Source organism: Thermobia domestica, chromosome 10 (genome assembly GCF_964235325.1).
Source record: "Thermobia domestica chromosome 10, izTheDome1.hap1.1, whole genome shotgun sequence".
Lineage (NCBI taxonomy): Eukaryota > Metazoa > Arthropoda > Insecta > Zygentoma > Lepismatidae > Thermobia > Thermobia domestica.
In genome coordinates this window covers 232,539,009-232,565,753 of record NC_137463.1, presented here as the reverse complement: position 1 = coordinate 232,565,753, position 26,745 = coordinate 232,539,009, and the positions used below count along the sequence as shown (strand labels likewise).

At 35.5% G+C, this 26,745-nt stretch overlaps 1 protein-coding gene across 5 annotated transcripts in view; it reads right to left on the bottom strand.

Annotated features, from left to right (window-relative positions):
• The window catches only part of LOC145663070 (uncharacterized), a 110,767-nt gene that overhangs the window by 67,316 nt on the left and 16,706 nt on the right, over positions 1-26,745 (bottom strand). For all 5 annotated transcript variants that reach the window (XM_081729258.1, XM_081729257.1, XM_081729255.1 and 2 more), the window contains exon 3: positions 20,241-20,593. In XM_081729258.1, coding sequence (XP_081585384.1) covers positions 20,241-20,593 — 353 coding nt within the window. The remainder of the gene's footprint in view (positions 1-20,240; positions 20,594-26,745) is intronic.

Here is a 26,745-nt window from a genome sequence, read left to right as displayed (position 1 = left end):
TAAATATTTCTTGCTGGAAACAAGACTTCATGATAATGGTAGTTAAATTTACTAAGCTGACCTTCTATTTGAATACTATATTTATATATCATATTTAGGTCGCATTAGTTTAAACTCAAATGGACAGTGCTAAAGCAAATGGTCAAATAAATCCTAGCATGAATTGCTTGATTGTTGTAAATACAAAAAAACAATTATCGACCAGGATCGAACATCTATTCCATTTTAGTTATCACGGTTTTGATATGAAAACTAGTCTTGTATTTGTCACAAACAAGTTCATCATCACTGAAGGTGGAAACATGTTTTTTTTAAATTTTTTAACAGATGTAGAAGGAAAATCAAAAAATAAAGATAAAAGAGCTAGTTGCACTAGGATTGCAAACTGATACATTAAGATTGAAGCTCGATATTGAATTCTATAAAAATAATTACCGTATTTCCTCTGCGGGTGTGTTTGCTTTATCTTTCATTAACGTAACAGATTATTATTTCAACAACAACAACAAAAATAGAGAGATTCTATTTATAGTATTCAGGCTTTCCTGAGTGCGAGTGCACTTTTCCTCTTCTTCGTTGTTCATGATGGGGCAGCATACTTAAAATCGTGGCTTTTAATATTTGTTCTTTCTGAAGAAAGGAGCGGAAAATGATGCCATTACCGAGGGCCAGCCCTGTCGAGGGTGTTACAGTATATAACGAAAGCCATCCTAAGATTTTCTTGTATGAAGCTCCTACGTCTGACAATGAAAAGTGATTTGTACAGTGACAATTTCTTTCCACGTCACAGTGGCACGCGAAAAGCAACACAATTCTTTGCTGAATTATTCTTCTCTCCCAATATCTGTTTCTTCATCGGAAAACTTTCTAGAAATTTTACACAGTACTTTGTAATCACGATTTGGTAATACCTGAGTTTGTCGAATGCAATTTCAGCACCACCATGAGTCTCTGAAGACAACATTACTGAAATTTCTTCTATCACAGAAAGCAAACATTGTAAGGAAATATTTTGAGCTTCCAATTGTTTTTAAAAGTTAGGTAATTTGGAGAAGAGTTATGGTTATACTGTATGTTTTCTTGGATGCTGTGTTCAGCAAAACATTCCTGGGTTGTGGCAATGTCTTCTGCATCTTTTGCATCTAAGGAATTTTCCGTTTATTCTGTTTTCAGTTCATTCAAATGTTTCGTGCTCGTGTAGTAAGATACACCCTGTAACCAGGTACTCCATCGACTGAATACTAGTTGAAGAAGCAGAAAAAAATTGGGAAAGAGGTCTCGAGAGTTTTGAATCCTAATCGGTGCCTTTACAAACACATTTTTCACACTACAGACAAGAAGATTCACATCTTTACACTGACTTCTAACAGTCTTGGAGACAGAAAACCGTGAGCAAAGTACATCAAGTGGATCAGCTTAAGTCAAAAAACTTTTAATCCATCTACTACGTATTTTAATAATACCTAGGTAAATGTAGAAGCATTACTAAGAAATAACAATGCATTGTCATACTTTATTCCTTCCGGACACAAGAAAGCTAAAGGGTCATTGAAAAATGTTGCACCGGTGGAATGATTAACTTGGTCAAGCATTTATATAAAAAAATGAAAGTTTTACGTCCCACGGTTATGCCGGTTAGGCTAAAGGAGACGGTGATAATGAGAAATGAATGGGGGAATGAAGAAAGTGGGAGGAAACGGGAGAACCCCAAAAAACTCACGAGCACGGTGTTTGTCCACCACGAAGTATACACAGCGCGAGCTGGGATCGAACTAGGGACCCCAAGCACCGGAGGTGAACTCTACCACTGAGCCACCGCGCCAGCATTTATATATTAAGAGAAGTGATCTGTTGCCTGCTTTCATATCACGAACTACAGAATTACAAACGCACTGTCCTAATCCGTGGTTTTGTCTACAGAAATTCATATATATATATATATATATATGTATGTTCAATGCTTCCATGTAACGTGAACATTACAAAATTACATTTTGAAAACATTATGGTAAAATAGTTCTTGCGCAGTGCTGAATTGTCCAGGACTCCATTGTTTTTTGTATTTTTGTAAGAAAGACCGAAACTGCACATTATTCAATTTTCACAGTGGTAGGTCGAAAGTAACTAGTGTTAAACACAAGTCTTTGGAAAATATATCACTTGAACACGATTGTTCAACTATACTGCTCGTAATCAATTGCTGATCTAATTTTGATTTATTCTTAACACAACAGACGAAAGGCAGCTTGGGACCTCTGACTTGGAATACTACGTTGAGAAGCGAGACGCACGAGGGGAAGAATTCTGCTAGTCAGCCAACAGAAAGACAAAATCTCCATCCCCACACTTCAGTTTTGCAACGTCTTCTTCCTAGCAGAAATAATTTTACTGGGTCAATAAAGCATTTTTCTTAGACGACCTTGTTTTGTAACCCGGGCTGTCCTGTTATACGTATCTAGACTAGAAGCATATAAATGTTACACTGAAAAACTTTCACTGTTACCACCGCTCGTAAAACAGTAACAACTAAACCTTATGGTTTATGGTTATTAAAAAAAAATCAACCCATTCAATAAATACTATTTCTACTACAAAGATGGTTTTGCAAAATCCATTTCTTCGAGCAACAACAATTGATTTTTCACTCAGATGGTTAAGGTGATGTTAAAGACTTTTATTAATATCCGTAAGTTTTGTCAAAAATACGTTACGGAGTTACGATGATGGGTCGATGCAATGAAGTGCTTGTGAGTATGTATTTACAGGGAATGAGACAATGAATCAAATGAATAGCAAGGTACTCGGTAAAGGACTTACAAAGGAAGACATTGCATTCTGTTTTTAGTTTCACATGGACAGCAGTCTCGCTAAACATTCTACAGTTCGACGTCCACAATCATAAAGATAATGTTGTTGTACGAACAACATGTACTGACATCAAATGTTGTAAATAGCAATTCAATATAATACAGTATGTAGAAAAGCAAAATCAACTAGTTAAAGGTTTTTGGAAGTATGAGTCATTATCAAGTATTGAGAACATGAAATAAGTCAGAATGAAGAAGCACAACAGAACGAGTTTTCAGTTTAGCCATCTAGTAAGTATCCGCACGTTTTACTACAGGAAATATTTTGTGTTCCTCTTCCTTCATCCTTCATACAGAATTCGTCTGAACTCAAAGTTGTAAAAGAGCTTCCTCGTGGCTAAGCGGTTAGCGTAAGCGTCTTTGGCGCGGGAGACCGTGGTTTGATTCCCGGCGGGAGCTCATGTGGTTCGGATTCCACGTTGATCAGTAGGTCCACGTCCCATATGGCGTCGCTGCTGAAAGGAACGCTAAGCTAAAAACATCAACATCATCAAAGTTTTCAACGTAATTTGAAGCCTCGTATAAGCAGTGAACCGCTACCACAGCTTTCTGTCCCCTTATAGATCAAGTATTAAAAAGAAAGAAAAAAAAATGAAACCTGTGTTCAATTATTTAAAATGCGAAGTACAAATACAATATTTCAGGTCTCTAACCTTAAGGGATTCCGAGATGTGGACATCTTATAACTACCACAATCTCATTTCATTCCTTCCACGTCGTATTTCCAATCCCTTTTTCTTCCCTTCTATGTCAAACATTGTGCAACATTTAAAAAATACCCAGCTTTTATCTATCAGTCATCAATACTCGACTTATAGGAACAATTTACTCTCTATCACTCACTTTTGGTAAGTGCCCACTTATTATTTAATTAATTCAGATATCTCAGAAAGAAACAAGTACAAATTTTTCATAGAGTATTCCGGTTTTTACTCTACTCCCGGTTTTTACACATACTACAAACTACACTACTTTTTAGTGAAAAGCTCACTTTTGCTAGACGCTTTATTAGATAGGAAGGGTGGTAAAAAGTAGCGACAATACAAAGCGAGAAAAAATAAGCAGAGAAGTAGCTATAAAATGTTCACGCCGTATTGTGATGTCTTTCAATGCACCTCTCCACAGATCAATGCTCCTGCTCTTTAACTGTAATGTTCTTCTCTTTGTACTTCTTACCCAAGCTACTAGGTAAAGCGTTTAGTGAAAGTGTATAGCCTTCGTTTTTTATGCATAACTACGGTTTCATTATTTTTCTTAAGTAATTCATTAAATATATATTTACAGTAAATACCTTAAGAAAATACAACTTATCTAATTAAAACCGCGTAGGACCACTGTTAGTCTGAAGACAGCTCTGATTTGTCGTAGAATGGAGGCATATAAATCATGAATGGTTTTCACGAGGATATTGTAACATTTCTCAGGAAATACAGCACTCAGTTCCGCCAGCGAGATAGAGAAATATATTTATTTGCCTCTAAGTCTGAGCTTTAGAACTAATCACAGACATTCAATAATGTAGAGGTCTGAGATTTGGTGGGCCTAAAGGCGCGTTGCAGTTCACTCCAATGTACATGGAATCACGCCTCAAGAGCTTTAGCAATATTAATTGGCACTTTCTTATCCTAGAAAATTGTGACGTTGGCTGGAAACATCCTGACCTTAAGAAACAAGTAGTTACCTAAAATGTTCACATTTTCACTCACTAGCGTAAGCATAAGGCCCAAGAAATACCAGAAAATGGCTGTCCACAGCATTACAAAGTCGCCACTATGGTTCACACTGAGTAGGAGACTATTTGGACTATAAAGTTATTTGGGCATTCGGCGTACATAAACACAGCCCCTTGTTGTAAATAAGGAGAAAATTGACTCATTGGATCATATTACCCGCTCCCAGACATCGGTAGTCCACTTTGCATGGTCCCGGAACTATTTTCTTCACACTACAATCCTATAGGCGGTAGCAATTTGGAAAGTGCAATTCGATGTTGCATGCATGCATGTAGTTAGGCTATGTAACTTGCTTCAAACGGTGACGTAGCAACAGGCTTTCAAATGTTGACTAAGCAAACCAGTCACTTTTGCAGTATTCGCTCTACAATATTGCTGATAATCATCTTCAGTGCTCGACGATCTCTGTTACTGACTAGGGAACCTATCCAAGTGTAACTCTTGACTTCGAGTCGAGACTATGGCCGTTGGATTCCTTGTCCCAAAAGAACATAACACGAAAAGGGGTACATCCTCAATCTCAACTGTTGCGGAGATAGAAGCGTGAAAAGTTAGAAATTCAACTCCATACTATACATTACAAAGTCAGATTCCGGGTCAGATTTTTCGGAAACGGTCGGGTATGGAAACTCAGCTGATACGTATCAAATTAGTGTTCGTGTAGTTTGTGTCCCCAGGGCACTCGCAGGGTCCAACTCAAAATTTGCAATATGAAACCGAGGGTCAAGTAGCATATTGTATGAAAGCTATTGTTAAATAAAAGAACATAGAACAAATCTCAACTCTCTACGATAACATTGTGCAAAAGGGCAACTGGTCAAAATGTCAATACAACCTACATCAGAAAATCTATGGCCACGCTTCTAAATCCGTTAAGATGCGACAATAACAAAACAGAAAAACACGTTTGAAAGTGCAAGGTATAAGTAAAGCAAATTGCTGCAGAGTCTCTCACAGAGTCGCACAACGGACCTTATCCAAGTATAAGTGTGACTTCGAATGACCAATGGACCATAGAATGACCATAACCATTGGATTTCGTGTCCTAGAAGAGAAAGAATACATTGTCAATCGCAACCGTCGTGGAGGGTGAGAAGTTCGAAAGGCAACGGTATATGCCTCGCGAATCGGGACCCCAAATTCGCAGATTGCACCGTGAAATTTTTATCGGGGGATTTGCTGAACGAGAAACATGATGGTAAAGACGAAAAGGAGTGACCTTGAAACTGTGGGGCAACTTGGAGATGAGTGGAGTTGGAGAAAACTGGAATAATGGTGCAGAAATAAAATATGTCGGAGAGTGCTTTTCTAGGGCTGTAGGGAATGGTCAAGAATAATATTTCGTTAAAATATAAAGTTGAAAACCAGTTTGGTAATTGTCAACTCGGGAAAGAAACGATAACCAAGTGGGGTGGGAGACGAGCCAACACATCTTTATTGAAGTAACATTCTGTAAATATACCAACACGTATATGCGAAGTTGTATATCTATTTTCTTTGGACATAGTTTTGTTTACTTATATTTCATCCACATATTCTTTCAATAAATTGCATATTGCTGCAAATCAATATTGTATTGTCACAGGGGATTTTGTGTGCCAATATTCTATGAAACACTATCTTCTGGTACGTTCACTATGTTCTGAGTTGGACCCTGCCTGGGACCCTGCGAGTGCCCCGGGGACACAATTTTTTCATTCAAAAGGTGCTAGGCTCCCCACACTAATTTGATATGTATTCGCTGATTTTCTTACCCGACCGTTTCCGAAAAGTCTGACCCGGAATCTGACTTTGTAATGTATAGTAAGGAGCTCAATTTCAAACTTTTCACGCTTCTATCTCCGCAACGGTTGAGATCGAGGATGTATTCCTTTTCGTGTTATGTTGTTTTGGGTCAAGGTATCCAACGGCTATAGTCTCGACTTGAAGTCAGAGTTACACTTGGATAGGTTTCCTAGTGAGACTTTTATTCCGCCCAGTATTACTCTTAGTATATATTGTTTTGCCCCATCTTAATAATATGTTGGCCAAACCTAATAATATATTAGCTACTTAATATATTGGCCATATTAATTACACTTGAGTCAACTAACCGTGCACCGACAATTTGGCCTCTTTGAAACTCAGAGAGGTCTTCCATATGTATCATCACCGTCTATCCCAGTGGTTCTGCAAGCAAGGGGCGCGTAAGCTACTGACAGAAATGATCTAAATAACTAACTCTATGGCCTATGGAACCCGGAGGTTCAATGCCGCGTTCACAAAAGCTCTCCACTGACTTCTATCCTTAGCTAACTGCATCCAGTTTCTACTTTGTATTCCTATCTCTGCGAGATCCATCTTAATATTGTCCTCCCATCTGCGCCTAGGTCTTCCTAATGGTCGTTTTCCGATTGGTTTTCCTGTCAAGACTTTGAAAGCGTTTCTACATTCTTCCATTCTAGCTACATGACCCACCCACCTAAGCCTCCTAGACTTCACGACCCTAACAATGTTGGGTAAACCATATAAATTATGTAGTTCCTCGTTATGAAGTTTCCGCCATTCCCCATTCCCGTTCCTCTTGGGTCCGAATATTCGTCTCAGGATCTTGTTCTCAAATACTTTCAGTCTATGTTCTTCCCTCAGAGTAAGTGACCATGTTTCGCAGCCATACAGAACAACAGGCATGATTATCGTTTTGTATATTTTAAGCTTCAAATTTCTCGACAGAATTCGCGACGACAAGAGATTTTGAACCGAATTCCCTGCTTTTAGTCGACATTTAATTTCTCCGTGAATATGATTTTCCTCTATTAATATTGATCCTAGGTATTTGAAACTATCCACTTTATCAAAAGTATTATTTAATATTTTAACGCATCCATAGTTTGCTGTATTCCGGTCCCGACGCACTTCCATGTATTTAGTTTTCTCTGCATTTACTTCTAAACCCATGTCCCTGCAAGCGTTTAATAAGATCTCTGCATTTCTTTCTATTGTTCTCCTATCATCACCTATTAAATTTACGTCATCAGCATATGCCATAACCTGGTGAATACCGTTCAATTCTAGGCCCTGGTTGCTATCTTTGATTTTCCTTATAGCGTATTCCAGAACGAAGTTAAATAATAATGGCGACAACGCATCTCCTTGTTTCAGGCCATTTTCGACGTGAAAGCTCGTGGACAAAAATTTTCCTACCCGGACTTTACTTTGGGATTTATTTAAACATATCTTAATTAATCTAATTAGCTTTCTCGATATTCCAAGTTCTGTAAGGACGTTGTATTATGTTTCTCTCCTAACCGAGTCGTACGCCTTTCTAAAATCAATAAATAGCTGATGTACCGGGGTATTGTATTCCCACTTTTTTTTCGAGTATTTGGCGAATGGTAAATGACAGAAATGATCTACATTCATAATTGCAAATATTGCGAATGTTGTAACAAAGAGACGTTAAATAAAATACCGGGAAAATATAAAAGAATAATTGGGCAAGAACTGTGGTTCCATTAAGAACAAATCTGTCAAAAAAAAAAAAAAAAAGCTGCATTGCAATTACATACAGTTTTCCTATAAATAAATATAAACTGGTGATTATTATTATTATTATTATTATTATTATTATTATTATTATTATTATTATTATTATTATTGAAGATTTGAGAATTCAATGCTGCATCTGGAATCGCAGAAGTCAGATCAACGACTGGCAAAGAGGGGGATGGGGAAGGGCATGAAGAAGCGCCAGCTAAACAAAATTTGAAACTACTGGTCTACCCACTTCAACACGCACTTTCACTATATTCTGCTTGACGTACTACAAACTATCACTTTACACACCACTAACAACGGCCAGACACTGCAATACATTTTCAGTGCTACCACCTCACGTATCTTACGTGTTGTAAACTACAGGTATAGTGGTTTTCAAAGCTAAACCAAGTTTTCTTATCAGCAGTAAAACTGTCAGATAGTTGTTAGCGGCCACGTGCGGTTTGTCAACCAGTTGGATGTTGCCGGTATTACAAAAGCTTAGCCGCTCTCCCTGTCGCCAGGGTAAACAATGAAGTCTCGAACTATTCTCCTTTGTGAGTGTTGCAAACCAATAAGCAGATACATAAAACTAGAATAACCATTTAAAATAGGGATAAAATACGTACAGGTCATTCAACAAGTAATTTTCTCTCCTATTATTATTATTAATAATAATAATAATAATAATAATAATAATAATAATAATAATAATAATAATAATAATAATAATATGATAGTTTTTACGTCCGAACCGTTTCGAGCTACTGTGCATTTTCGGTAATGCTCGGAAAATAAAATAGATCCTGAACCGCACGTTGGACCGATATTGTATTTTTACCCGTATGAATCGGGTTTGCCCGATTGAACCGTATGAATAGGGTTGACCTGATAACCACGTTTTTATGAAAACAGGCTTAGTCTGTCACTATTGTAAATGATATGTTGTTTCACTTTATCATAACACAAATTGTTCTAATTATCATGTACGAACTCATAACGAGTCTATCGGGTCAAACGGTCCAAACAGGCCAAACATGGATCAAACGGGTTTATCAGGTCTAAGGATCGAGTAAAACAAACGCAATGGGTATCGGGTGGGTACAGTTTACCCGGAAAGTCCAAGCACTAATTATAGGTTAAAGTCAATGCTTAAGAGCTCTAATTGTTTGCATTCACTTTTTTCTTTTCCTTTTTTCTTTCTTTTTTATTTTTATTTTTTTTTTTAATTTTAGTTAGCCGACCAACGAACTTGCGGATACATAAATATAAATGCTCAAACCTAAATTATTGCATTATATTATTACAATGAGCATCAACATGATTTACTATTAGGAGTTAGCGTGATGCACTAATGTTAGTCTTTTATAAATATTATTATTATTATTATTATTATTATTATTATTATTATTATTATTATTATTATTATTATTATTATTATTATTATTATTATTATTATTATGAGATTTGGAACATAGAATATTAGAAGTCTTTATAAGGCAGGCGCGTTAAAATCTGTAACGAGTGAGTTAGAGAAATACAGGATGGACTTAGTAGGAGTTCAGGAAGTTAGGTGGGAAGGAAATGGATCTGAGAATTCCGGAAATTTTACGTTCTTTTACGGGGAAGGAAATAAAAATCACCAGTTAGGAAAAGGGTTTTTCGTTCACAAACGAATATTACCAGCAATTAAACGGGTTGAATTTGTTACTGACAGACTTTCTTTTATTACTCTTAAGGGACGGTGGTGTGATATTATTGTTTTAAATGTACATGCTCCAACTGAAGATAAGGGTGACGATATAAAAGATAGTTTTTACGAAGAAGTGGAATGGATATTTGACCAACTCCCGCGATACCATATGAAGATTCTATTAGGGGATTTCAATGCGAAGGTAGGACGAGAGGATATTTTCAAACCGATTATAGGGAACGAAAGTTTGCATAAGGAAAGTAATGACAACGGTGTTAGACTCGTGAACTTTGCAACATTTAAAAACCTAATCGTGAAGAGTACAAAATTCCCACATCGCGACGTTCATAAATACACTTGGACATCACCAGACGGAAAAACACAATCAAATTGATCAGGTTTTAGTAGATAGAAGAAGACAATCTAGCATAATTGACGTCCGGTCGTTTAGAGGGGCTGATTGTGACACTGATCACTACCTGGTAGCAGCGATAATACGGGAGAGATTATCGTTGAATAAAGGTAATACTCAGTGTCCGAAAACGGAGAGATTTAATTTAAAGAAATTAGAAGAGAGCCAGGTAAGAGAGGAATACCAGATTGAAGTTTCGAATAGATTCGCGGTTTTAGAAGACTCGGAGTGCACTAGTGTTGAGGATACTTGGATTGAAATTAGAAATAGCATTAAAAGTCCAGCAATAGAAAAATTGGGACACGCGGAAATACGTAGGAACAAACCATGGTTCGACCAAGAATGCATTAAACTAGCAGAGAAGAGAAAACAGGCAAAATTACGGTGGCTACAAAATCCGAATGAAATAATTACACAAAATTTCGCAGATATCAGGCGGGAAACTTCCAAAACTTTTAGAACAAAGAAACGGGATTTTTTGAAAGCTAAAATTAAGGAACTTGAAGATAATAGTAAAAATAAAAATATTCGGGACATGTATAAGGGGATCAGCGAATTTAAGAAAGGCTATCAACCTCGTGCTTATATATTAAAGAAATCTGACGGGACAGTTCTCACTGATACGGATAGCCTCTTAAATAGATGGAAAGATTTCTTTGACGATTTGCTGAACACGCAGCCAAAAACTAAGGTGCGTGGAGAAAAGGAGATACACACCCCAGAACCGTATATTCCAGAACCCAATCGAATAGAAGTGGAAGCCGCTATAAAGAAATTAAAGAAACACAAATCTCCGGGTGTAGATGAAATTCCGGATGAGTTAATTTTAGCTGGAGGCGAAAAATTGTGGAACAAGATACACAAACTCATTCTCCTTATCTGGAACAAGGAAGAATTGCCACAAGAGTGGAAAGAGTCAATCATTGTTCCAATTCACAAGAAAGGCGACAAAACTGACTGTAATAATTATCGAGGCATTTCTCTTCTGTCAACATCCTATAAAATCCTTTCAAATATTCTGTTAGCAAGATTGACCCCATACGCAGATGAAATTATTGGAGATTATCAGTGCGGATTTAGACGAAATCGATCAACTATCGACCAAATATTTACCATTCGCCAAATACTCGAAAAGAAGTGGGAATACAATACCCCGGTACATCAACTATTTATTGATTTTAGAAAGGCTTACGACTCGGTTAGGAGAGAAACATTATACAACGTTCTTACAGAACTTGGAATACCGAGAAAGCTAATTAGATTAATTAAGATATGTTTAAGTGAATCCCAAAGTAAAGTTCGGGTAGGAAAATTTTTGTCCACGAGCTTCCACGTCGAAAATGGCCTGAAACAAGGAGATGCGTTGTTGCCATTATTATTTAACTTTGTGCTGGAATACGCCATAAGGAAAATCAAAGATAGCAACCAGAACCTAGAGTTGAACGGCATTCACCAGGTTATGGCATATGCTGATGATGTAAATTTAATAGGGGATGATAGGAGAACAGTAGAAATAAATGCAGAGATATTATTAAACGCTTGCAGGGAAATGGGTTTAGAAGTAAATGCAGAGAAAACTAAATACATGGAAGTGCGTCGGGACCGTAATACGGCAAATTGTGGAGGCGTTAAAATATTAAATAATACTTTTGATAAAGTGGATAGTTTCAAATATTTAGGATCAATATTAACAGACGAAAATCATATTCATGAAGAAATTAAATGTCGACCAAAAGCAGGGAATTCGTGTTACTATTCGGTTCAAAATCTCTTGTCGTCGCGAATTCTGTCGAGGAATTTGAAGTTTAAAATATATAAAACGATAATCATGCCTGTTGTTCTGTATGGTTGCGAAACATGGTCACTTACTCTGAGGGAAGAACATAGACTGAAAGTATTTGAGAACAAGATCCTGAGAAGAATATTCGGACCCAAGAGGAACGAGAATGGGGAATGGCGAAAGCTTCATAACGAGGAACTACATAGTTTATACGGTTTACCCAACATTGTTAGGGTCGTGAAGTCTAGGAGGCTTAGGTGGGCAGGTCATGTAGCTAGAATGGAAGAAAGTAGAAACGCTTTCAAAGTCTTGACTGGTAGACCCATAGGAAAACGACCATTAGAAAGACCTAGGCGCAGATGGGAGGATAATATTAAGATGGATCTCGCAGAGATAGGAATACAAAGTAGAAACTGGATCCAATTAGCTAAGGATAGAAGTCAGTGGAGAGCTTTTGTGAACGCGGCACTTAGTTAGTTATTATTATTATTATTATTATTATTATTATTATTATTATTATTATTATTATTATTATTTGTTTATGCCCTTCATGCAGCTTAGAATCAATCTCACATAAAGCACTATATCAGACCTGATTGAACATTATTTTGAAAATTCTCACATAAATAGATAAAATAAACAATTGGAACTTAACACTTCAAGAGTTGAAAACATGTCCTCGTTTTAGTTTTCCTCAACTTCTGTGGACGATTAATCTATCTCTATGACAACATGATCTTTGTCTCCATCAAAAATATTTTGCAAGACACGATAACTTTGTTCAATGTCCTGGGAAAACATTATTATTATTATTATTATTATTATTATTATTATTATTATTATTATTATTATTATTATTATTATTATTATTATTATTATTATTATTATTATTATTATTATTATTATTATTATTATTATTATTCGACGAGCTATCTAATGACAATTTAAAACTTTTTTCTTTAAAAAAAGAAATGATTAAAAAGTATTCTATTAAGTACCTAGATCCTCATATGTATTAATGTATACAGGTTAATATCTGAATAATAAATCTATCATTATTAATTTCCTGTGTATAGTATCCTAATTTGTAGTTTGTCTAGTTTTTATATACGTGACGAATCACATTAGAAATAAACTGATCAATTATATATTGACCTGTCTAACTATATCTTAAAGTTAGAAATAATATACTTACAAGCAGAGCAGATAAACAGGCAGAATCTTTGTTAAGCCTATTACTAATATTACATTGTAATGCGCCGCTATGATATAGCTGTACCGTCACATTACATAACATTTTGGAAGTATTGAGAAAGATACCGATCTGTATCGGATGATTCAAAAATTTAAAATCTAATTTAAATCTTCAACTTTTTCGCATCGAAACTCGTAAACAAACTATTAAAAAAAAAGATGGCCTGTAAATCACATATAGTGTAGATGACATTTTGTGATCGTTAACTGGTAATTTAGTTTGAAAATATGAACATGTAAATGGGTAGAGCCTCGGATCCAAATGTCTAGTGATAAAACCAACTGTAAAATTACATTTGTGCTTAGATCTATAAATAATACCGAGATAAAATTAAATAATTAAAATTAGATCGAGCTGTCGCAATATGTCCATATTCTATTAATGATTTGCAGTTTTACAGAAACTTAGTGATTTATATGCTTTTGATGATATCTATATGCATATATACATTAAGAATATAATTCTAATTTTGAAAACAGTCATTTACAGAATTCGATGAAGAAATACGAGTGATTTTAATAGTACGATAAAGTATGAGAATCATGTATAAATATAAAGAAGATTATAATATATATAATGAATACTTTATAATATGTAAAAGCTGTGGAAAGATTTCAGAATTGATCTTAATTAAAATATGATATAAATATATATGTTTTCTTAATGCTGCATAATCTGGTCGACATTTTCATAGAGTTTAATGCACAGCTTGAGTATTACTAGTCAGACGTTCTTCATTGTGGGAGTTTCTCCATCAGTACACGAACCTCACATTACGAATATACATTAAATGTACAAAGTAACATTATTCTGAGAGCAGGTGAGTTACAAAAATGGCGACCGTTGACACAGGACGTTGAGGTGCAGGTGAAGAGTACGCCGGCAGTGAAGACAAATCTAAAGAAATACAGTTGGAAGCAGCAGCAGATGTGGATCCGAGGTATATTATTGAACATGGTGTTAAAAGACAATAATATTTCGTTACTGAATAATATGAGTGATAAGGATATAATGCTCATGATGATGAAGCAAATAAGTATGTACCAGGAAGAGATGACAACAAACATAAAAGAACTGACAAGGGATATGAATGCTTTTCGTGAGGAAGTGCGAGGAGACAAGAAAGCAGTGATTGAAGCTATCAATGCTGATAAAAAGAAATGTAAGTTAGGGGAAGAGAGTACGGAAGGAAAACTGATCGAAGTGGAAAGTACGGTCGGAAGCTGGGAAGAACGCCAAACGAAGACTATAGTTGAAGTGGTTTCTGATAAAAAGACAATAACTTCTATAAATGTTGAAGAAGAACCAGTTCAAGGGTCTTCAACTATGAATAAAAATACAAACAAGAATAAAACTAGAAACGAACTTTTCAAGAAGCATAGAAAGACGAAGCAGAACAAGAAGAAGCAGAAGAAGAAGAAAAAGGAAAGGAAAATAAGTGGAAGGAGCCGAAATAGAAAGCAAGAAACAAGGAAACAGAAAGAAAATGAAAGGATAAACGATAGTAGAAGGAGGAGAAGGAATAGGATAAAGTTACGAATTAAAGATTCAAGGAGAATTAAGAAGAAAATAATATTTAGGAAACAAGAAAATGAAAAGAAAGAAGTCGAAAATATACCAGAAGCACGAGATACATAATAGGAAAACATTCCACACACGAAAAGAAATAAAAGGAAAAAAGAAACAATCACTACGCTGTAAAATGAGAGTTAGGATAATATTGATTATTAGTTACATGAAGAAGAAAAGAAAGAAGGTTAGCATTCGAAGAATACGACGTAGAAGAAAAAGAAACAAATGATCATTGTAGTATTTATTGGACGGTATTATGGTATTGTGATTATATTATTTGTTGGTGTTATTTATTTTGTGTTTATTTGAAAATATCAATAATGTCAGTAATGTTCATTTTAAGTTAATTGATTGTTGTTAATTGTTGTTATGTTATGTTATGTTACAAGGAAAACTGGTTACTGTTAGAAAATCTGAATTAGTTGGTCCGTATATAGTTCAAAAATTCTATAGAAATGATACGTGAAGGAAATTAAAGACATTGGGATTTGTGAAAAATTTTATCCGATGACAATTTTTTTTTTTCAGACAAAGGGGAGTTTGTAATGCGCCGCTATGATATAGCTGTACCGTCACATTACATAACATTTTGGAAGTATTGAGAAAGATACCGATCTGTATCGGATGATTCAAAAATTTAAAATCTAATTTAAATCTTCAACTTTTTCGCATCGAAACTCGTAAACAAACTATTAAAAAAAAAGATGGCCTGTAAATCACATATAGTGTAGATGACATTTTGTGATCGTTAACTGGTAATTTAGTTTGAAAATATGAACATGTAAATGGGTAGAGCCTCGGATCCAAATGTCTAGTGATAAAACCAACTGTAAAATTACATTTGTGCTTAGATCTATAAATAATACCGAGATAAAATTAAATAATTAAAATTAGATCGAGCTGTCGCAATATGTCCATATTCTATTAATGATTTGCAGTTTTACAGAAACTTAGTGATTTATATGCTTTTGATGATATCTATATGCATATATACATTAAGAATATAATTCTAATTTTGAAAACAGTCATTTACAGAATTCGATGAAGAAATACGAGTGATTTTAATAGTACGATAAAGTATGAGAATCATGTATAAATATAAAGAAGATTATAATATATATAATGAATACTTTATAATATGTAAAAGCTGTGGAAAGATTTCAGAATTGATCTTAATTAAAATATGATATAAATATATGTTTTCTTAATGCTGCATAATCTGGTCGACATTTTCATAGAGTTTAATGCACAGCTTGAGTATTACTAGTCAGACGTTCTTCATTGTGGGAGTTTCTCCATCAGTACACGAACCTCACATTACGAATATACATTAAATGTACAAAGTAACATTATTCTGAGAGCAGGTGAGTTACAACATATTATTATTAGCACTAATAATAATGGTAACTAAATTTCTGGCGCAACAGCCTTTAGAAGGTCTGGACTTACGGCACTCATTTCTGTGGGGTAATGTGTTCAGAGGTCTGCACGGGCTCGGGCTACTATGATAACCGCGATGGAATTAACCATACTGAGAGCTTTATACAGTTCTACCTGAGTTGGAGTGGCAACGCCGAAATCTAGTTACAATGAAGGATTTATGGTAGGGGCAAGTAAACCCTTAGATCTTGACCTTCGAGGAAAAAATTGGTTATGTTTTGTCGCGTACTATATTTCCATTATTGTAAGTATATATCGACTCTTCGTTCTCTCCTTTGTCCATATTTATACCTGATGTGTTTTCTGTATATTTCATGTGGAATTTATGATTCTCTATAAAGATTCGGACTAAGAAATTTAACCTGCTGTTAATGTATTTTTCAATCATAAATCATATATGTATTTATTGAATGTATTGATCGAGAAAAAATGTAATTGTGATACAAGACTCTTGGTATCGAGAAGAAACTGAGTATAATTTCTAAAATACCTCAGATATATGAGAAAAAGCTATAGTTTCTACACAAACAAAACCAACTTTTTTTCCTCGGTCAAGATCATTAATATTATCCAAGATAAGAACAGGTTAATCTCCCTTTTACCTTCTGTGACAATGGAAAGCTGAAAACACTTTATAATGGAGGCAAAATCAGACTCTTGACAGTCCTAACATGAATGACGCCCTTTTGACAGCTACTGCTAGTAAGAAAAGTCAGTTTAGTTTGTAAGTCCACTATAGTTATTTCTTACAAAAGAGGATACCCAAGATTATATAAATACATCTGTCACACACCAGCATACATTATGCGAATGTCGAACAGTCACTGCAATTATTAAAAGATACTTAGTATATCAAAGTGAAGCCATCATTATTGCATTAGGAATCTCAATTAATTACACATTAAGCAAGATTTGATAAGTAAGAAATCAACGTGATATGACACTTGTGTGGTTAGGTAAGACTGTAGTTGTAGTATTTCAACAACGTAAGTAGCATGCTTGTTATTCTTACAACATTAACCAATTTACTATGACTATTTTATCACAATAATATTTTCAGATGGAGCACTTACTTGTATCAATTTTTGGGAAAATTATACATTTTCGTATACCAAATAATATGTTGAATTTTATATATTTGTTTAAATTTTATATATTTCAACGTTTCGATGAGCTGGATTTTATATCAACAATTGCTGAAAAGCTTTGTTAGATTTCAGAGTGTTTCTATTCTTCAAACAACTACAAGAACATTTAAGTGAAGTTATCAATAAATATTATGTTAATGTACCATTGATGTTGCTATGGCATAAGTAGCAAATCGAACAACAAAATATATTGAATATAATAAATTTGGATAACATTTTTGGACAGAGAAAGAGAGCCCGAAGATGGAACAATCAATAACTATTTTAAGCTTCTACAAACCCTATTCTGTCTCTAATTCGTGACTTGGCCCGCAAGGAAGAAAAATTCGAGGTCTTTCCTTATGTGACTGAAAGAAATTGGGAAACTTATTGTTGACAATATCTGCGAACAAAACTTGAGCTAGGACGTCAAACCATGATATAAACTGACCAATTATTTCATGTACAATTCGCACCATTGCTTTCCTAATGTACTTGTTTGTAATGTTTGGTTAAGAAAAGTAAAATATTTTATTAGGATTAGTATTCCAGTTTTCTTAATTTATTTCTCTTATTATGGGTATCTATTCTATACACCGATTTCATACGTATTATATCAAAGCAACGTTCTTTAAATAAAATCATGAGAAAATGTTACATATAATTATCGTACATAGTTAGACAGTATTAATAATCCCCCGAATAGTCGAGTAGCATGCTTTCTGTGATTGTTGTTCCAAATTCAATTTTTGTTGAGAAATTGTGGTATTACGCGACTCAAAACTACCTTAAAATACATCCTCAACGCAGGAAATAAACAAATTTCGAACATATACAAACAAATATTGAAACCCATCTCATTATTTCTTGCAATATTCTTTTTATCAGTGTGTAATGTTGGTTATAGCTGTAAACTTCGTCAGCTCCTGTTCTTAAAAAGCTTGAGTCATAATATACCGTTGTGGATATATTTGTAGATACCGTTTTCTTTGAAAAATAAAGGATCATCTGAAATATACCTTGTAGCACTTTCTCGTTACTCTTATATTAGTCCATGCTATTATTAAAAAAAAAAAAAAAAAAAAAAAAAAAAAAAAAACCTTTCTATCGTAGACTTCTTAAAATGAGAGCTGTTTTTGGCTTTTGATAATTCCTCTTTAATGTGTGAGCATAATGAGAAAATGTTCGGATGATTTTGTTTTCCAAGTATTTTCACAAGATATTGTCTACAATGGTTATGTAATGAATCAATTTTTTAAGAAAAATAGATGCTGATGAAGATCACAATGATATCCAGGGGGTCACGGTGGCTCAGTGGTAGAGCGTTCACCTCTGGTGCATGGGCTCCTTGGTTCGATCCCAGCTCACGCCAAGTGAACTTTGTGGTGAACAAACACTGTATGTGTATGTTTTCTCGGGGTTCTCCCGTTTTCTCTCACTTTCTTCATTCCATCGTTTACTTCATTACTCATCATCACCGTCTCCCTTAGTCTCGGTGCATAACAGTAGGAGTTAAACTTACAGATTTCATTTATTTTTTTCACAGTGATACCCAACATTATACACTGACAGAAAGAAAATTGTATAGATACAGAGATGAGTCTGAACTACGGTTGCCTGATCTTATGTTTTTCTGGAACGTATTACGTTACAGGTTTTATTTTCCCCGTTTTCTGTGTCTTTTTTTTAAATAAATGAAAGATATGAGAGTCCCGGACACTTTTAAAATGTTTTTATAAGTGAGTGCGAAAGAAAATTAAGTAGAGAAACTAGTTTCTCACACACTGCTAACAACGCATTCCAACGATGTAACTAAGTATACACAGAAAAAAAGCAACGGGCTGTGTTTTTATTTCAGCATCTCAGTCTTCGTCTGTGAACACCGTCTAAGTCATGGTGCAATTTCGATTAATCGTGATATACAGGAACAGAAGTTACTATCAATTAATAAAAACAGAACCCCAAGTGGTTGTGAATTTACATATGTCCTGCACAGAGTTTTTGAACGTATTAAAAAGGATGGGACAAGAGATGCAAAGTCATTTTTAAAATACACTTTATTTAAAGGCAACAAAGATTTGTGTAATATACTTGGTTCGTTAGACTTGAGTTTAGCGTCCCTTTCAGCACCAAAGCTGTATGAGATGAGGACCCACATCCTAAAGAACCAAACCACACGTTGTCCCACGAGGAATTGTAATATACTTTATTGTGTTTTTGCGTATTGCAACTATTTTAAATGAAACTCTCCCAGTTTTCAGTTAAAATTATTATACGGTACAAGTGTGGAAACCATATATGTATTTGTCACACGTAAAATCTGAATATTACATACCTTGCTCCTTCTCTCCCTAAAAGTCGTAAGAGCTTCTATTTTTTCTCTTTCTAAAAACTGAGCAACCCTAGTATGAACATTCGTTTATTTGTTACGAGTCCTACAACTTCATTAATAAATAAGTTACTCCATAATATTACTGTTTATGCTAGCGAATCGTATCGTGAAAATATACCTAATAGGTATACAGACAGCAAAAATCCATAATATTCAAATCGTAAAATAATTTCCTATAAAATGTGTTTTTTTGTCATTTAGCGCGCTACGCTGGAACTTTTACAGTAGAGTTCATTCTAGTCCTAGTTTGATGAGCTTAAACGTAGTGAGAAAAATTATCAAAGTTATTTACTCCGCGAACTGAATTTAAAATATATCAATCAATGACACATAATTAATTACAAAGTTATTCATCTTCGTGATTATGAAACACACTGATGCAAACGCTCACGAGACCTAATGTAATAATGTCAAACTTCACTATTTACTAAAATAACTAAATAATGTACTCACGGTTTTCGAGCAAGCTCCGTTTCTTTGTCAGGTTTTTTAGAAGTAACTTTCTTAATTCGTGTCTTGGGAATCTTTTTGGATGGCACATTATCTGGTAAACTTGAAGGTCCTGGTTCATCTTCAATCACAAAATTAATGAGTTCAACTTTTGTATCTCCAGCACTGACCTCGTCATATTCACTATTTAAGTACTCTTCATCACCTTCCTCGTCTCTATCCACTTCTTCCTCATCTTCTTCTTTGTTTAATATTGCTTGTGTTGGCAACAAAAAAGATTCAGGTTCTTCTCTTTCGTCAAACGACTGAGCTTCATCTCCATTCTCTTCCTCATTTATCTCCTCTTTAATCAACACCTGGAATAAAAATTTAAAAAAAAAATGTCAGTGTTATCGATTGAATAAACTAATATACCGCTAAGGTATTCCGAACTTCAGCAAAAATTTAATCTAAGGATTGGCAACGAAAAAGTCTATATCAATATATACGAGTATCGTACCGTTTCGGAAATATATAAGGTGAACTACAAGACAAAGTGTATGGAAGTAGTGGTGGACAGACCTTCGGTGAGAATGAGACATACACTGATATGCTGGAAACTTGGAAACAGCCATCAGAGTTCGGCAGGCGTCGGTGCGGTATTACATATATATGGAACTGAATGGGTTGGTTGTGTGTTCCTTCGTTTGGTAGGTGCAGGTTGCTCACTCATGTAACTAGTTTCATTACTCTATGTATTTTTTAATTATTATCTCCACTTAATATTTTACAAATCTTGGTCTAACTTAAGTCTTGGCGCTTTATAGACAATTAAGGGATTTCAGAAATTAAGCTCTAGGTTTAATTTTGATTCCTAATAAAATTGTGCGATCTATGATTATGCGCAGTGTTCTTTTTTAATACCTAAACAAGTAGGTTTTAATTCTATGCATAGTGCACTGTAAATATAATTATTTAATGTAGTTGTAACCTAGAAAATGTAGGTAGACCTAACCATTTCTTCCAAACTATTTCGGTTTCAGGTTTGTATGTTCGAGAAGTTCTTTGTACCTAATTTATCACGTAAACGACATACTAAATAGACATGTGTGAGATGAACGCTCCGATACACAAATGCGGCAGGATTATTTTTTATATTGGCGATTAGTACGCTATGACATTTGCATATTGCCCAAAATTGGTATTACGAATGAAGCTTATTTTTGTTGCCCTGGTTTCAGTCGATATGTCAGTGAAAAACATGCGGTGGACGAATATACACAGAATTCGGACCACGGAATAGATTGCTCTAGTGCAACGTCCGCCAATGCGGAGTTTTTGACGGCAGTGTCAGTACCTCGTTTCCCCGAATGCCGACATCTCTTGACACCCAGTCACAACAACATAGTCCAGTTGACGTAAGTGAGGACATCTGACAAGGAGGTCTTGTACATGGATATGTTCATTAATACTAACGATATTCTGCATACTTTTATTAACGCTTTGAAAGTTAATGCAGAGAAACACACGATAACGCTAATTAACGCTGAAATGCATAGTTAAGGGCAAGTTTAACAGCGAAGTCGATGTACGGTCATTTCTGAGCTATCGTTGTCCATGACAAAGGCATAGCCAATAGAATTCACATTTTTGAAACCACCCGCACACTGAAATCGAGGTTCTACTCTAACAACGCTTTTGTCAATATTTCAGGGTACTTGTATGCTAACTGGCGTGTGGCGCCAACCGAACATCAAACTTTGACGAAAATAAGATGGAATAGCACAAACATGGTGGATATTAAATCTATTTAAAAAAAAAAAAAAAAAAGCCACACCTTACATTTTTTAACATGGACATTATGATAAAAAGGCCTTGTGTCCATCTTAAACACAAACTAAATACAACTTTCTTACAAGGCTGTCTATAATCTTTATTATAAATTAATTAGAAATGTTACAGTTTCGGAAGTATATCACTCCCTTCTTCAGATTACTACTCCAACTGAAATCATAAATAATATTACATCATTAATTATCTCTACCAATCAGGAATCACTTTTCATTAAAATTCAATATATATGTGGTTTGAATATTAATGAAGAGTGGGAGGACATTTTGAAAAGAGAAGAAAGAAGAAAGGTAGAATATAAGGACAATATAGGGTTAAATTTATTTATGTTTTTTTTTTTTTTTCAATATTTAGGTAGAAAATTTCAATATTTAGGTAGTTAATTAGTGTTTATTTTAGTTAATATATGTTAAAAGAAATATAAAGATTTGTTAACAATGTATTATGTCTGTTAAGAATTTAATTTTATATATTAATATTCTGTAAAATTTAAAATGTCACAATAGACATATATATTGAATTTTAATGAAAAGTGATTCCTGATTGGTAGAGATAATAAATGATGTAATATTATTTATGATTTCAGTTGGGGGTAGTCTGAAGAAGGAAGTGCTATACTTCCGAAACTATAACATTTCTAGTTAATTTATAATAAAGATTATAGACAGCCTTATAAGAAAGTTGTATTTAGTTTGTATTTTTTGTTCAGTGAAAATCAAATATTAGAACTGGAATCGACAGATTTTTACAACTTTTGGTTTCAATAGAGGGATGAAAGCAGAGACTGAACCTATTCTTCCGTGGCCTAGCGTAGTGTACTTGATAACGCTCTCGTGTTTGGTGCGAGCTGTCCAGGGTTCGATTCCTGGTGCAGACACTCGGCGAAAAAGTGTAAAAATGCTTTTCCAGTCCAGTCATCCTGAGTGTGGTTTCCCTCATTCCCACCAGGCAAATGCCAGGATGGTACCTAGCATACAGATCCCAGGCCGCTTCCTTTCTTCCTCAATCTTTTCTTCTTTCCCTTTCCTCGGATAGCGTGATCGCCAAGGGACATCATCTCTCATACGTGACGGGTTAGCATGGTCATAGATGCCGAAAGCCCAGAAATCTTACTCCTAAATAAAATTGGATTTAATCTATTCTTCCGAATCAAAGAAATTATTTCTCACTATCTATTACAGTTTTTGCTTTATGGGAATGAAGATGGAAACCGTAAGTAGTAGTAGATTTCTACTATAAAGGTAACTAAGAAAGTTCTGTCGCTTTTTATGGAAGTCTGTGTTCCATTTGCCCTCACACCGTAAGCTGAATACGAATGGAGATAATGCGAAGGTTAGTTGTTCGTGTGGGTATATCTAACATACTACCTGGTTGTGGCAGCTGTTACGCCCAGGGCTGTAGTCGAGATACACGGCGGTACACCCCGTATACCTTCTGCTTAATCTTAGTCATTAGAAGGTACCTTCTGCTTCAAAGTGTATAGTACTCTTTACTTTCGTTTCATTTATATTTATTTATTTAATCGAGTCATGACTCCAATGATAAAGTGACTATATCACCTTTTTCTCATATTCTTAACAAGTGTTCAAATATATGAGTTAAGAAAAAATCCGGCGCAATCTCTTCTGTTCCTTCTCCATACCTACAACCATTTATGTTATTAATGGTGTGATTTAAGTAAGGAGTGTCAAAGAAATATTATGAAGTGCTTTTAGACTATATAAAAGTAATGTATTCTTTATATTTTAATTGAATTGACTAATACATAAGATTTACATTGTTCATTAAAATGCCTTCAAGTCTCTTACGACAATCATAGATGATCACAAAACAGCGTATACCCTCTGAAAATTTTAGGATTACAGCACTGGTTACGCCGTGAACTTGCGTAAGGACAGAGTGAACATGGGACCTCCACAGAGCGTCATAAGAGGGTGTATGCTGTACGAGTTCAAACTGGGATCAAACGACGCTGTAGCGAGCCGAAGATATGGACGGTAAGTCCTTTGGTAAGTTTAAGAACGGTGACGAAACACTAGAAGACGCACTACGTGCTGGAAGACCAACACATGTACAAAATGAGGATATTCAGGCAGCAACTGAGACGAGCAGTGACCAGACATGTGAAGAAGTGGGACTACAATTCTGGAAGTGGGCCAGACATGTGTGGGTGGAGAAACCATTCGGCAGCACCTCCATCAACTTGGGAAGTACTACAAGTTGGGTCAATGGGTTCCACATGATTTGACTCCGGGCCAGAAGGCAACGCGAGCAAACATCTGTGTTTCTTTGCTGTCTCGTCTGAGGAAGGAGCCATTTCTGGACAGGGTGTTGACATGTGATGGGAAGTGGGTTAGTATCCTGTACGAAGCTCCACGGTGCCATCATTGGTTAGTATCCCATGAACCGGTTCCAAAACAACCGAAACCAGCTCTGCATTAGAAGATCCTTCTGTGAATGGTGAATTGTTCGCGGCATCGTGCATCGGGAATTGCTACCAGCTGGTCAGAGCATCAATGCAACTGTGTACTGTCAGTAGTTCAGCCGTGTTCAAGAAAAACTCTGGAAGCAGCACTTCTGAATCGCACAGAGGTCCTCATGTTACAGGACAACGTTAAGCCCCACGTGGCTAAGATGACCCGGGACACCATTCTATGCCTTGGATGGGGAACGCTATTGCATCCGCCATACTCCCCTGACCGTCCGATTATCACCTGTTCCATTCCTTGGACAATCACCTTAGAGGACGCCAGTTCAAATCCCTAGTAGAGGTGCAAAATGCACTTGATACCTTCTTCGCTTCACAGACCACCAAGTTCTACCGCGATGGAATCCATGGCCTTCAAGAATGTTGGCAGAAGGTCGTCGATACTGATAGGTACTATTTTTGATCTTCCAGGTATGTTTTATGTGACATATCGATGTTCGAAGGTGATAGGTGAAAAAGTGACAGAACTTTCCTGGATACCTTTATATTTCCGGTTCCAATAAAGGCATTACAGCTGAAATTGGACTTATTTTTTGGACAGTAAACTCACATGAAGAGACGGTTCCACGATATATATATATTACTGTTTCTGCTGTATGAAAATCAATATTCAAAGCAGTAGTAGTGGGCGAATGGTGTCTGTCCTTCAAATGCTGAAACAATAATAATAGGAATAAAACATCTCTCGGCATCTCGCACTGTTCTTTCTCTAAAGAGATCAATACTGATAATGGAAATGAAATTTCTGCCACTTCCTATTACACTGGAGGTACTTAATCCGGAATTGAACATACGTGTATTTTTTTTTTTTTTTTTTTTTTTGGTCAAACACTATTTACCGCCACTATTGCTCTATATGAATCAATTTAATTTCAAAGTAATTTCAACCACTTCCGGTTTTAATAGAGTGATAACGGCAGAGAAGGGTCTATTTTTGAATGTTGAATCGATTTGAAAATTAAGTTCTTGCTGCATTTTATCTTTTTTTTTCTATTGCAATTACCGTTTAAACTAGAAACGATATATTTATACAACTTCCAACCGGAGTATACAGAGAGAAAGACGAAACTAAAACCAATTCTTGGGACCTGAAATTCATATCAAGAAACCGTTTCTCAATACTTCTGACGGTTTCTGCTGTTACGATTAATACTGAAACTGAACAATGCAATTTCTACTATTTCCATTTGTAATAGAGGAAAAGAACGTAGGGAGCCTATTCTTGGCACGGTGAATCCATGCCAGGAAACCATTTATCGCTCTCTCTTATTGCTTTTGCTGATACCTGTCGACAGACAAATGGACAGACACAGTCGTTCTATAAGACTTCTATTACTGCTGCATACCATAGTTAGGAATCTAAAACAGCCAAATCCTTGTCTTACAAGAATGAATACGGTAGCTATTACCATGAGTAAACGAGGGTTACGAAATTAAATACAGATTATTGGATCTCCTCTCAAAGTTCTTTCTACTTCAGCGTCTAATGACCGTTCTATTACATGAAGATATGTATTACAAGATTTAATTTTGTATGACCGCTATTGCAACTGGAGCTATTAATCAACAAACTAAATGGGAAGCTTGCTTAACTTTAGATTTACGATTGCGTATGTGAAGAAGGGATAACTCACTTAGACCTAAATGTTAGATGATACATTAACGACTCTTTTATTCGTTATTACTATAACGCACCCGAGGTACGCTGTAAACAGGACGATATATTTACAGTTAGCAACTCACATTTTCGTTTACAGCTGGTAATATATTGGCGCAAGGTCCAGTGAATACGGTGAATGGCACAGTATCTCCCAGCCAAGTTTCTGAAGGTTCTTCCGGATCTTCTTTGCCACATGTGGTCTGGCATTGTCGTGAAGGAACAGCATACATATACTTACGATTCACCAATGCCGGCTCCTCCTGCTACAATGAAAAGTGCACCCTTTGCAACTGCTGAGAGCAGAGGTCAACAATAATGGGCTGACCAGGCGGAAGGAGCTTGTAATGCATCACTTGACAATTCCACAGTACAGAGAGCGTAACCTTTCTTTGGTGAAGAGGTGATCTTGAGGTGTCACGAAAAGGATGGCGACAACCAATGTCTGGTGCGCTTAGGAGTGTCACAGAGAACTCACTTTTCTTCACAAGTGAGCAAGCTGTCAAAGATAGGTGTGTTCAGTTGCGAGTGAG